General features: G+C 44.5%; 1 protein-coding gene across 1 annotated transcript in view; it reads right to left on the bottom strand.

Annotated features, from left to right (window-relative positions):
- Positions 1-264: 264 nt before the first annotated feature.
- CHUK (conserved helix-loop-helix ubiquitous kinase) overlaps positions 265-14422 on the bottom strand; it is a 26372-nt gene continuing 12214 nt past the window's right edge. The window contains exons 9-18 of the mRNA XM_010148945.1: positions 13751-13874; positions 12406-12557; positions 11324-11385; positions 8675-8784; positions 6586-6635; positions 5754-5850; positions 4803-4950; positions 3834-3970; positions 2251-2350; positions 265-294 (exon numbers count right to left, since the gene is read on the bottom strand). Coding sequence (XP_010147247.1) covers positions 265-294; positions 2251-2350; positions 3834-3970; positions 4803-4950; positions 5754-5850; positions 6586-6635; positions 8675-8784; positions 11324-11385; positions 12406-12557; positions 13751-13874 — 1010 coding nt within the window. The remainder of the gene's footprint in view (positions 295-2250; positions 2351-3833; positions 3971-4802; positions 4951-5753; positions 5851-6585; positions 6636-8674; positions 8785-11323; positions 11386-12405; positions 12558-13750; positions 13875-14422) is intronic.

Here is a 14422-nt window from a genome sequence, read left to right as displayed (position 1 = left end):
GGGCGCTGCAGGCACGCCTCCAACAAGAGGATGACTTGTTTAGTTAGAAGCCCAACGCGACAACAGCCCGTACAACGCCGTTTGTTACTGCCAACTGCGTATCTGCCACTGCCACCACCTTTGTAATCAACTCCACTAAGGTTTACAAAACACAAGGTAATTGAGGAACCAGTCCCCTCCAGCTCGTCACGTCGAAGGCTACCAAGCCACCTCTCAGCACGCAGGCACTTTGCAGACAGCAGCACATCAGCTCCTTTGGCTATTTCAGCACGTCAGCCAGCTCCAGTCGTAACTCTGAAAGAAGAATCAACGAAAGAACTGAAGTGCAGGAAACGGCTATTGAATATACATTTCCAAGGCGGTGACCAAAGGATGCCCACTGTCCAGCATATTTCTCTTCCCAGAGAATCATGTTGATCTAACAGCTGACAAGTAATCTCAATTTCATGACTCAGTTTACCCCTGATATATAATCCCCCCTACTCATCACAGTGCTCAGGCATGTCACAGAGCACTGGCTCTAGAAATTACATTTTGTGCCTGCACATAACCTACTGCTGGGCTTCCTAGTGCTTCATGGGATGTAACGGTAGTGCAAAGGACACAAATGAAAAGAAAGGCTTCAAGTCAAACCTATACAAGAATAGAGAAAAGGTTCTCATGTTTATTATTTTTTCCTACGGTTTTCCTCAAGTGAATTGAAGAGGACAAATCCCATTTTCTGCTGCTTTCCTGTGGCCTAACTTCTGTCCCCTGCTGAAAGGAAAAGGGGAAAGAAACCAAACATAGCAAAATAGGTGCTGATCTGCAGAGCGTGATTCAACAACAATGAATAATCTTTCTGGCCTAAAACATGCCACAGACAGATGCTGCACCTTGGAATGAGATACAGGAGATGACAGAGACATGGATGATTAATAGGCAAGAAGCCAGTCATACAGCTTCTCGCTCATCTCCAGCCACAGTAAGGAGACAAGACTGGAGAGAAGATTATTATTACACAACTAGTACCAACTCTGTCAGAAAGACAAAGCAAATATTCATCAACCAGTGGAGGAAGACTAGGGTACGCAAAATTAAGGCTGTTTTCCCCACTAACATAATTACTTTGCTTTAATCAGTAGCTGATTTCGTTTCCCCATTCATACTGTCAAATCCCTTGCTATTACAGTGTAATTTGCAACTCCCACTAGTAAGTTTTCATTTCACCATCCTAAATAACTTGGTAACTCCAGTAAACTCTCAGTTCATTGTTTATTATTATTCATAAACACTTAACATTAAAATGTTTATACAATAAAACTGTTAAGAGAGCTTCATTTCATCAACCATCGCCAATTCCCTAACTCTCTGCTCCTCGTTTTCTCATCAGTTACAGTTGGTAAACAGCTTCAACTTTTTTATCCCACCAGAATGGAAGTTATGCCTAAGGAGACCTTTAAGCAGCTTTTTGAAAATCCAAGCCAGAGCAAATCAGTGGATCTTTGACTTCTTGACATGACTGCAATAAGTTTGTCAGACAATCTCACGCTAAACAGAAACTGCGCTGACTTTCCTACCGTATAAACAGGTCAATCTACATGCCTAATTGTCTTTCTCTTCTTATACTTATAAAGGTGTTTCTACAACACAGCCTCTAAAATCAGCCGAGAGCCTCTTCTACAAGACTAGTATTCTGTGGTGCTCTTCATTCTTCTGGTAAAGGGGCTCTTTTGAGTAGTAATCTACTGGTCTTAATTAGTAGTTCAGGAACAGAGTTTTAGATCCTATCAAAATGTCTGGGCAATTGTTAACTTTTTTTTTAATTTCTTACCATTTCAAATACTAATTTGTGCAAGGAGCCTTCTTAGGGCTCTCTAAAGCCCCACACTTCTGCTGTAAAGAGAGTTTCAGTTAATTATCAGCAAAGAGCTCTGGAAACAGAGAAACCTGACCACGCCAGTGCAGGGACACAAACCAGGACTCTCCAGTGGAGAATGCAACCAGCATTCAGAGCAAGCTTTGCCAGCCAGGGGGTCCCACTGAACAGACCACTCCACCATGCAGATCGCTCAGCTGACACTAGCGCCAAGTGCTACCTTCCGTACGGACAGGCATGTTAGTCGAGTCCAGGAGGCATGGCAGACATCACATGCCAGCCACAGCAATTCACATCATCACAGATGACCCTATTTAAGGAGTTCTCCACACTCCCAGAGGGCCCTGCTGTAGCTCTTAAAAATCAGATCCTCAGAGACACATCAGACTTACCATCATGCTGTTGTTCTGCTCCTGTCTTGCCTCCTGCAAAATACTGCTAAAGAGTTCGAGGTAATTCATATTCTCTTCTATCACACGGACAAAGTCTTCCCTGCAGGGAAGGGAAGGCATAACACCAATGTCAAAAGGCTCTGCACTCGGGCGGAAACCCAAACAAAAACAAAGCCAAGAAACAAACCAACCCAAAAACTCATTTATAGGAGTTCTCTGCAATTGTAGGAGCTACCCGGCAGGGGGCACAAAAACATTCCTTGAAGTGGCATCCTGCCAATCCCCACCCTGGAAATGTGGACTTGCTCTCCTTCTCTGCAGAGGAACTGACCAAACCACACTGAAATCTAGCCCCTAGAGACCCTAGGAAGTGAGCTGAGTGCAAGGAGCCTGGAATCACTGCCTGCTCCCCATCGGTTTGCATCTCCTGACTCTTTGTACAGTGAAGTCGTGGTTTGAAGAGGAGCTCTGAGGCAATCCAAATGAGCACCTTGCTGAGCACCTTGTTCAGGAAAGCACCTATTAAAGGGTGATGACCCCACATTACTCAGAGGTGAAAACTGCTCTGCAGCAGCAGGCAGAAAAGAGAGAGCGGAAGAAGTTTGCTCAAGGTTTCAGAAAAAAAAAAAAAACAACTGACTTCCAGAAAAAGCCTGCTTGGAAAACATGTCTCTTCAGAACCTAGGTATTTCCCTGACCACCCAGAGAGATGACCACGTAGTTTGATGCAGATGTCCACAACCCCTGCCCCAGCCCCCACCCAGCCAGTACTGTTGCAGATCGAGGGCTAAGCAGTCTTTGAGGGGTGTCTTCCCCTCTGTTATGATGACTGAAAGTAAAACCAGTAATGAAGCGAAGAGTAAAACCCCTCAGCTCCTGACAAGTCTCTTACTCAGCTAGGACTGGCTGAGAGAGAAGGGCCTTAATAACTAAATCCAACCCCGGGGCAGAATAACGTGACATGAAAGAAATGAATAGCACAGTGCCGGCTGACGGACATCACAGCCTTTAGCTGAGGGTGATATGTGGAACTTGCTCAGGACCAGAAAGTAGAAGGTTCTGAATAAAGAGTTCAACCTCATCCCTTCTTAGAGCATCAGTAACATATGAGCTACTGAAACTTTTTTTGGAAGAATAACAACCCCCCACCCACCCAGACACTGGATCAGATGGATTATTGCTTAGTATTGACCTTGACTTCAGACCTCCATTTGAAAGAATACTTTTTAAAAATCACTGAAGCTCTAAGAAGCACTATGGCCTGTTTTATCTGGGACTTGCACCAGAACTTGGGCATGAAAAGAAACTGCATTTTGTCTCAAAGTCTCATTGCTGCGGTATAGCCAGAGGCAAGTTACTAGAACTCCAGGCAGGATTGAACAACATTGCCTTCAGAGACAGTCCCATGTGCCAAAACTCTTCCTGCCCAGCATGTGCTAAAACCACCATGTAGGATGTAGTGAAGGCTTGCCCCTTGAATCCCCTCAGCCCTGGAGACTCCAGTGGCAGAGGACAGGATTTCAAAAAGCAAAATGGCTATGCTGAATTCTCTGCAGAGGCCTCCTTTTCCCAATGTCTCTTACCCATCTTCGGGAATTCCCATAGATGACAGAGGGTGAGGTACATTCCCTGAGGAGCTCTGCGGGAGCCACGTGGCTGCTGGAGTCGAGGCTGTCCCTTCCAGGCTGGAGCTTACCAGCGATCGAGAAGAGCTCTGAGTCTAGAGAAAAAAAAGAAACTCATCTTCTGTGACGGACAAAGGAAGAATTTAGTCGGGCTGGATTATTTTGTACGCAAGACTCGCAATTAAGCATAAGCTCCGTTTGTAACGTACACACGATCCAGGCCATGCCTGTGGCTAGCAAGTGAAGTGATACAACCCTCTAGTTCTGCAGATAACTGGTACCAAACATCTCTTCGTTCAAGTCATCAGTGCAACACGACACATCTACAGAGAAGAACTAGGAGGTGGCGCCACGTCCTAAACAGAGTCATGCACAGCAGCAACTCTCCTGACAGGGGAAAAACATGTTGCCCATGCTGACCTCAAACGTAGGCACATGGCAATCAGGAGATTGCTTCAGTTGTCCAGTCACTATCATTGATGCAGTAAAAGCAGTGTAGTCTTAAAACACCTTCACTAACCAGGAAAGCACCTGTTCTGCTTTTGCAGCACTAGCATCATGGCGGTTTGACACCTCAGGCCAGACTTCACCAATCCCAGTGTCCACCCTCCAACAGCAGCCAACACTAGATGTTCAGGGAGCATAAGACCGAGGCTCATGGCATGGCACGTCTACCACATTCCAGCTGCCAGCCATTTGCAATGTGATGACTTAGTGGGACCAAGGACTACCCTGCTGGGCGCCTCTTCCATGAATCTGTCTACCCCCTTTCTAAACTTCTGTCAACTTTTAGCATCGCAAACTTCCCCTCTCTTCAGTAAAATCAACCACTGTGGGGAAGTTATCCCTTTTTGGTCTCTTCAGAGTTTCATTTGATGTCCTCTGCACTGGAAGGAAGAGCAAGCAAATAGTCCAAAAGCTACTTACGCAAGCAATTTTCAGCAAATGCCATATCTCCCTTTGTCTTTTGCCCTGCATCTGCATCACTGAGTTGTCAGCTTCTTTGATGTTATTTAGAGCCACTTCAATCTTTGGAAGCAAGTCAATGATCTTCTGCTTACAGCCCAAGAGCTTGCTATAACACAAACCAAAGACAGTTACTTTCCAGCTTGTGTGGCAGTAAGTTCTGGCAAAACCAAAAGCCTCACCTTAGGATTCCAGAAAAATTCCAGGGGAACACCCCTTTCTCTTAGCACAGTGCTGTGATAGCTGCAGGTCACAAAACCCGCATTCCAGAGTGACCCCATGACTTTTTGAAAGCGGGTAGACGACACTACTATTAATACCCACAATAATCGATCCTGGTGACAATGGACAGCACAGCAACTCAATCGTGGTATTTTATTCATCTTCCGAGGTCTGCACTGGTGTCTCTGGGCTGACTGCACCACAGCTAACAACTTCCTTTATGGGACCTACTAGGCATAAGCCACACATGAAAATAAAACTAAATCATACTTTGCTGGCATTTTTTTTCTGAGCTATTTGAAGAATTAATGAATTAATTAACAAATCATTGTGGTATCTTCTCAGCTGTTACACTACTTGTTTTTTTCCTTAAGATTTCAATCCCAACCCAGCTGCTTGCAGATTTTTTCTCATTTTGAAGTGAACTCTCAGATGCTAACAATACAAGCCATTGCACCCTCATTTCCCTCCCCTATTAACTCCACACATTAGCTGTATGTTTTAAAGAAGTAATTGGAAATTCAACACGGGCACAAAAGAACAGAATTAATATCGCTATCAGAAACACACACCTGTGGATTGAGATCAGAGCCCCAAAGCTCCATGGTTTTCCCTCTTCTTTCCTGCTACAAAGCTACAAATGCTGCAAGTTGCATTTGTTTCGGGGTTTTTTTTAATGCATAAAAGTACCTGAGATGGCCAAAGAGCTCCTTGAGAACTCGGTCTTGGCTCTGTACTGTCTGCACAATGATCTTCACCATGTCCGTGCTGTCACTGTAGGCGTGATCTGGAAGGGCCATCAATCACCACGTTAGTAAAATGCACTTCAGCGAGGAGCCTCTCTGGACACAAATGCCCAGAGTCAAGAAAAGATTTGACTTCACGAGTGCAGCCAGCCACACCGAAACATCTTAAAATCTGTCACACACTGTCATTAGGCACATCTTTTCCTTAATGTGTCATCCCCCTACATTAACGTATGCAATTCCAGCCACTCTTGCTGTCTAGATGACGGTTTCAGTAAGGACTGCAGGTAGTTGCCAAATGCATGAGTAACCAAACCTTTCTGCTCAGCAGTTATGTTCTGAACACTCTAATTCCCAAACGTGGGGCTCCGTCCAGTATTGTTAAGACAGAAGAGGAGAGGGAGAAAAGTGACTGCTGCACTTAGGTTGGAGAAACGGCAGAGGAACAGCAGTTCTTCCCATGTCTGGGGGGAGTAAAATACTGGAGGCAGGAAAAAAAGGTAGAGAATGCCAGAAGATAGGTGTGTTCAGGGCAGATGCTCCAACACTGAAAATGAAGAGGCAAACTCAGGACTGAGGAACAGGGCTACAAGAATTTGGGAGAGCTCTAGGCTCAGCAAAAAGAATAAACCAGCTTAAGGTATGACCTTCAGTCTGGTTCACTTTAATACACTCATTTGCCTTCTCCTGCTAAACAGTATTTTCTGGATGCGAGTTCAGAAAAATTAGTCATGGGGTACTAGTGTGAAACAGTCTTTAAACATCTCCTTCCATACCTGGAGGTCTTGATTTTAATTGCTTGTACAGGTCTATGGCTCTCTGTTCCCTTTAGAAAGAAGAAAACGTTTGACAAAATGTATTAACAAGCAGATGACTTGAGGAAAAATAAAAAAAGGCATTACAATTAAGTTATGCCTTGCTGAACTTCATACATTGGAGCTGCCACCTTCTTCTATAGCTAGTATGCAAGTATGACATTTGGTACACAGGGATGGTCTTTCTGTGATGAAACCAACTCTCCCCTAAAAGCTGTCTCTCTTTTCCTCTCATTGTGCATTTTCTTCTCAGATCACCCTATCAACTGGAGGTTCAGTGTCACATCTTCACATGGCTCAGCTGTGGTGTTTTTCTGTGGTATCCTTTATTAGGAAACTTCATTTTTCCAACTACAGGTACTTCTGCACGACCGCCTGAGAAATTTTTGTTCCTATTCTGTACTTTTTACCTGAATTTTATAGGGATACTCTGCAAATGGAAAGACAGTTGCATCACAAAGAAGATTTTTCTTCTCTTCTTCCCATTAAATAAATGTTACTTCTTTCAAATATTTCAAAAGCAGGCCAACACTGAAGCTTCCCACCCTTGAACAAATCTTCACTCTTCTAAATCAAGTCTGTTTGAAAGAAGCAGCAGTTTGGCTAGTTCTGACTGCTTCTGGGCCCTCATCAGGCCTTCTCTTCCCTTCACTGTCATTAGATCACCCCAGTACTGTTTCAAGAGATCATGCAAGCTGCTTTTGCTTGGGTAAGACAGCATTTCTGGTGTGCTGGCTATAGCTATCCATCCTGAAAGTCTTGCATCAGCCAAGGATAGAGTGAGAGGTGCTCTTTACACCTGCTCCACTGGCAAAACAAGAACATTAGTATCCAGCAGAGTCAGGTAAATCTGAGATACCACCCAGGATCCATGTGCACCTCGGGGCTGTGTATATCAAACCTTAAGCTAAGTGCTCCGCAGCAGGCTTTGCTACTGCCCCAAAATCTAAAGAGCAGGAGACTCAGTCTGTTCTTCATTCCTCATTAACAGGAGTAGCTTTAGACCAGAATCACCAACAGCTGAGGGTATACTTTAAGCACCCTGCAAATATCTCTGCAGCCTTGGGTTTGCAGTGGTGAAAGTGCTTAAAAACGATGTTTTAGGAGGCACGTTCATGATTAGTTTAAGTTGCTCTAAAATGTGTGCTACTGCTGCAAAAGGTGGTTTCTCCCTTCCACCACTTCCTCCCCTGTGCACCAGTTCTGCTGCTCCTGCAACTACACATGGATGAAAAGCAACTTAGCTGATCTAGCTCCGCCAAGGAGGGGGCAGAAGATGCCAAGAACAGGCACGTTTCCTCCCAGAATACTCAGTCATTCAGAAGAGCTCTTATTAACAACAGCTTTAGTGGCTATTCAATCTTGGTAGCTATTTGATTCCTCTCTTCTAGAATTGTCACTTGGGCTCTCAGCAAGAGCCCTAACAATAATTGCTTCTCATGTCTTCTTAAGATCAGTAATACCACTTAATTCTTTCATATTTTAATGCTTAAAAAAATATCCAAATATTCAAGTATCCATGAGTTGTTAAATCATACTTGTTTTGAGAACACACTGAAGATATTAAATAGGATTTCAACGACCTCAACTTTCTCACTCAGCACTGTAACATTTACTCTTACCCAATGCAAAAAGCAATCCTCTGCATTTTTCAGCTGATACCAAGATATCTTCAGCCCATCCTCTTCCAAGATGAAGTTACATAGCCAGTGACACAAAAATGTCCTGCCCTCCCCAGCTGTGTCTTCCATGTTTCCCCAGATCTAGTCATTGTGCATTCTTGCCTCATAATGCTGCCAAGTGATCATTACAACTTCAAGAGGAACGTAGAGCCACAAGCGATGGGATTTTCCCTTTTACCAGCAACATGATCTTAAACTGATTGCAAACTACTCTGTACTCGCAGTTTGCACAAAGGAGTGAATTTCAAAAGCACCGATGGCACCACCAACTGAGGGAAAAAAAAGCCCTCACTAAAAAACACTAAACACAGACACTAAAAAACATAAAATCCATTTATGAGCAAAGAAGTAACAAGCAAAGGACTTACAAGCTCTCCATGACCTCTCCTTGGCGCCTCGCATATGGACTCTTTTGAAGCTCTACAATCTCTGTGTGCAGAGACATGATCTGCTCATCCAGATAGCCAATATCTTCAGCCTAATGGGGATATATGGTTACAAATTAAAATGAAGGAGGAGAGCAGTAAAGTAGATAAAGAGCCTCAAAATACTTATCTGGATAATGGGGATGCAGGAGAAAAAAAGGTCTTTGACATGACTGCTGCTACAGTAATTGAGGTTACTTTTGTTATCTTCTCAGTGCATGGCATCACCTAGATCCAAATCTCTGACAACCACAGTGGGTGAGAAAAATGAGTTTCTCCATAAACCGTATCTCCGAGATGCACGCTGCACACACATGCACTCTCTGGCTCGATGTGCATTCCAGCAGCGAAGGTTTGTTCTCCGATTTTTACAGTGTGGGCAGACAGTGCTCTCACATTTTACCCTCCTGTACACATTTTGGTGTGACATTTCACATCTGCTTCAAAGCAATATAAAAGATACCCATCTTATAGCAAGCCTCTCTCAGTTAACTCAGGTGAGGCAGCCAGCAACAACATCTCTAAGCGTGAGGAGTAGGCATGTGGTACCAGACATGTACTGGAGATCCTCAGCACGGCTAAGAGAGCATTGGTCACCGTAATCGGTCTTTGGCACCACAGACTGTAGGTGATGATCTGGCTTCCTGAGAAAAGTATTTAGAGATATTTCAGCTTTTCTTTTCTGACTTGGGGCTGTAGGACCTGCAAATTGAACATTCCCCAGAACATACCCCTTGTTGAAGCTGCAAAAGTACTTGGTGTGAGGCTGTACAATTGGGTGTGACCCCCTGATCAAAATGTGATGTCTGTAGGTCATGCAGGTTAGGAATAAACCAACAAGAAGCAGCAAGAAGCCACATAATCAAAGAAGAATCAGATTGCAAGAAAAACATGAAGTAAATGCTGTTGTCAAAAGAAGTGTCTTCATCTAGAGCCCTGTGACCCACAACACAGCCTGTCTCTCTCGACTTCACACAAGTTCAGCTGCCCGCTGGACAGACCGAGACACCACTGTGTGTTACAGAGTAAGACACCTCTCATGCCTGATAAACTGACAGTGTGAATGTACATGTGGACTCCACAGCCTGAAGACAGAACTTAATTCTGATGGGCTGAAAAGTATTTGTTGAGGTTCCTGGTTTTCTGGAAACAGCCAGTGACAGCTTTGAGTTATTCTGCTAGAAGCAGCCTCCCTTTTATCTTTGTTCCTTCTTAACAGAGAGCAACAAGATTCCAAATTTTGAAGAGCTAAACCAGGTGAATTCAGGTGGGAATCCCAATTCTGCTATCTCCATCATATGAGCAAGTAGAATCAAGGCTCCCAGAGCCTTTTGACCTAGACAAGGACAGGTAATGGATCCCAGAACCTTAACTACCCAGTCTATTCCTTCACAGGTAAAAAAAAAAAATAGGCAGTGTAATTTATCGTTTGTATTTCTAATGGTGTTTGGGATTTTTATGGATCAGTCACAGTGCTCTGTGTTACTATGAGAGCCAACAGAAGAACTCCCTGCAGGGGAGAGCAGAAGTGTGAGACATCAGCCCAACAAACCACAGGACAGTCCTGGCCAGTAGAACATGCAATGTTCTCAGCACTCCTGCAGCTAGCTACTACCATGGAACTGAATAAAGAGACTGCTTTATGAGATATTTTAAAGACTTGCTCTGAGAAATACCTTACAGACATGCAGATTTTTCCAATTCATACCTTCTGAATGCCCCCCACCTCCCAGGCTTTATTCAGGACATCCAGTAGAAGAGGAGAAACAGCTTTTGACAATAGACGACGATCATCCTAACTCTGTCCCTAGTTTTCACAATGAAAAGCTTATTCCTTCTATATAAATGTCTGGCCAGAACTGTAGGCAGATTTATCCTCTGTCCAAAAAGGTCTCTATCTCCACATTATTTTTGGTAAAATATTCATTCCCAGAAGAGAAAGATCAGAATTCTAAGTAGGAGATAAATTTCAAGTAGCCTTTCTTGCAGAAGTAACTCTCCCAGAAACAGAAAGCCATTATGTCAGCTCAACTGTCAATAAACCACAAGTGAAAACATCTGTTAACTGCTCAGACTACTCACAGTAAGGACTGGCTCTAGCTCTGCCCTAAGTTTTTTTAAGGAGGACTCTTACTAAAAACTAATTTGCATATTTACTCACAGTATACCAGAAATTTATGCCTGTACTCCTGATCAAAGCACTGCAACTGAAATCAATGCAGAGTAAGCGATTAGTATTATTTTCAGCTTTAGCAGTGGAAATTTTTTGCATGCAGAAGATCCAAGCAGAAGACTCTTGGCAATAGCAACACCATTTCTTTTGGGCAATAAATAACGTGTCTCTGTAGTCCACTTTCCTAAACAAACAACCGAGTCTAGCGACATTTGTGTTGGTTTTGTTCAAATCACTAGATTCAAACAACCTGGTGACTGAGAACTGATTCTTTTTTAAGACATCTGCAATATTCTCACTCCCACAGCAGGCAAAATATGAAACACTCCGAAGGGACAGAGCAGTGACACGTACAACACTAAGTTCCAGCCACGTCCTCCTTCACAGAGGGATAATGAAGCTTCTTTAATATCCCCTACCTGTGCACAGTGAGAGGCCTTCTCTTCCATCTCCTTCCAGGCTTTGAGCATCTTTTCTGAAGCTTAAGAGAAGAGAGTTGTTAGTTTATGAAAAGAGAGAACTAAAGTGTGACCTGACTTATCATACATCAGTTGAATCTGAACACATAGAGCATGATGCTGAATCTCCAAGCAGGAGTCATGACTCAGAGATCACAGAGACAGCAGAGTTGCAACTTCACAACGCCATGCTCAAGCTTAACTGGCATACAAACCCTCTGGTATGATTTCACAGTTTGCAATCACTGGCATATAATGAGTTTGAGTCTTTAAACTCCACTACTAAGCTCAACAATTGCCACTTTTGATTAAACACAGACTGTCCAAAACCAGTTCACTGAGTTTTTCCGTTTTCTGTTGTCATTCAGACCAGCCATAATTTTTTACTCCAGCTTTGGTTTTTAGCCATATATCCAAAGTATGCATAAATCCTACTATTCTCCCCTGAACGGTATTTGTAAGATGCAGATATTTCTAGGATATTAAAACTGCAGCTGGTCCTTTTTCACCTCGTCTCTCCTCCTGACTCGTGCTGCCTCTTGATGTCAAGCACAGCAAGATCAATCCCTTAGTGCTGTTCAAAACAGAGTTTTCACGGTCACCATGACCACTTGTCCCGCCTTGGATGGCTGGTGGCCCTTCTACTGTTTGTGAAGCACAGCAACTCTGCCTTCCATTTCATGCCTAGTGACAACCCCAAGTGAATCAGACTCTGAATTAATAAATAGCAAACATCTCCATCACTGGCACTATTAATACTCCAGTTTCCTTAGCTTGGCGTTCTCAGCGGGGAACAGCTGACCACCTGTTTCACTGTTACTGAAGGTCTCCGAAAACATTTTACATTTATCTTCCTGCCTTTGGGTCAGCCAAACTCTTCTCCTGCATCTACCCCAACTGAAACATAGCCACAAAGATGACGAAGGACACAGTGGCAGCTCCCACATTCATTTTCTTCTAAGCCAGCTCTCACCCACAGTCCTTCACTTCAGTCTGACCTTTTACCAGATCAGACACCCGGGCGAGTATCACGCGACACGTACATATGCCATAAGCCATTTGGTCACTGTATCTCTCCAGGTCGAGGCGAATGCTTTGGTGAAAGAATTCCAGCTTGGCTTTCAGTTGCTGAGATGCTGACACCATATTGTTTTTCATTTTGATTAGGTTGGCATTATACCGAAGAAGACTGAGCCTAACAAAGGGAACGAGAGCAGCAAATGTTAGTTGAAAAGTGTATCTGGACTTACGGGGCCAGTGCTATCGCACTAGGAAATGCACAGCTAGCAAGGAGTTCTGTAAGATCCTTTGATCAGGGAGTCTAGGTGGGGTCAGAGACTCCATCCCACGCCTTCAAAAACTGCAGGTCCCCAGCAAGCAAATGAGTCCTTCCACAGTTCCCATTTTTTTGGTCACGCTCAGTTAAACAGCCTTTGCACTGTTGAGTATTTCTCAGCTTTTGCAGGGGCCTGTAGAGCACGTTGCCCATGATGAACCCTTCCTATCACTTGAGATACATGACACTGCCCATCCTATGATTCAATCAAAACCCTACACATGTAATAAGCAGTTCCCACTCGTTCTGCCACTTGTGAAACAACGATCCTGGGCAGCATTAGGGAGGATGTTGCCAGCAGGTCAAGGCAAATGATCCTTCTCCTCTACTGTGCACAGGTGGGGCAACACCGGGGTCCGGTTCCAGGCTCCACAGCACACCAGAGACATGGACATGCTAGAGGGAGGCCACTGAACGGCCATGAAGACCATTAAGGTACTGGAGCATCTTTCCTATGAGGGAAGGCTGAGAGAGCTGGGGCTGTTCAGCCTGCAGAAGGCTCGGGGGAATCTTATCGATGCGTATAGATACCTGGAGGGAGACTCAAAAAAGACTGAGCCAGGCTCTTTTCCAGTGGTGCCAGGGACAGGACCAGGGGCAATGGGCACAAACTGAAACATGGGAGGTTCCCTCTGAACACCCGGAAACACCTTTTTTCACTGTGAGGGTGTCTGAGCCCTGGCCCAGGCTGCCCAGAGAAGCTGTGGAGTCTCAATCCTTAGAGACACTTAAAAGCTGTGTGGGGAGACAACCCTGCTTGTGCAGGGGGGTTGGACTGGATGACCTCCAGAGGTGCCTGCAGCCTCAGCCATTCTACGAGTCTGTGACTTCAAGGTTCAAGTTTTTTCAGTTGCTTTAAATGCCAGGCAAAATGCATTAAAATACCTGGAACGGGATAAGCTCCCAGACCCAATACGTTTTATAATGCACAAGTATAGAACACCAGAGGGCTGTAAAACTTTGGGTAACCAAAACTCCTCAAACTGTAAATACCCATTCTAACACTGTTTGTATTTGCAGGATACTCTTCTGAATGAGGAGTAACAACTTACATAGCAGCTCTCTGGCCCTGGAAAAGCCTGCTATAATCTTCTTTGAGCCCATTCACGTAGTGAACCGCTTCTGCCCATACCTTGCGCAGCTGAGGAATTGGCAGTTGGATTTTACTATCCTGTACTGAATACAAGAAAAACACAATTGTACACAAAGAAAACAACAAATCCAGAAAAGGACTTCAATGCTCACAACATTCCTAATTCCTGCTTCAGGTGCCTAAATTAGCTGTATCCTGGGCTGTATCCAGACCAGCGTGGCCAGCAAGGCGAGGGAGGGGATTCTCCCCCTCTACTCTGCTCTTGTGAGACCCCACCTGGAGTGCTGCGTCCAGTTCTGGGGCCCCCACCATCAGAAGGACATGGACCTGTTATAGCAAGTCCAGAGAAGGCCATGAAGATGCTCAAAGGGCTGAGGCACCCCTGCTATGGGGACAGGCTGAGAGAGTTGGGCTTGTTCAGCCTGGAGAAGGCTACGGGGAGACCTTATATCACATTCCAGTACCTGAAGGGGCTACAAGGAAGCTGGGGGGGACTTTTTACAAGGGCCTGTAGTGACAGGACAAGGGGTAACGGGTTTAAATTGAAAGTGGGGAGGTTTATATTAGATATCAGGAAGAAATTCTTCCCGGAGAGGGTGGTGAAGCACTGGGACAGGTTGCCCAGAGAAGC

This window comes from Eurypyga helias, unplaced genomic scaffold (assembly GCF_000690775.1).
Source record: "Eurypyga helias isolate BGI_N326 unplaced genomic scaffold, ASM69077v1 scaffold14123, whole genome shotgun sequence".
NCBI lineage: Eukaryota > Metazoa > Chordata > Aves > Eurypygiformes > Eurypygidae > Eurypyga > Eurypyga helias.
The sequence above is the reverse complement of the archived record's forward strand: the minus strand, read 5'-3'. Positions and strand labels throughout refer to the sequence as shown.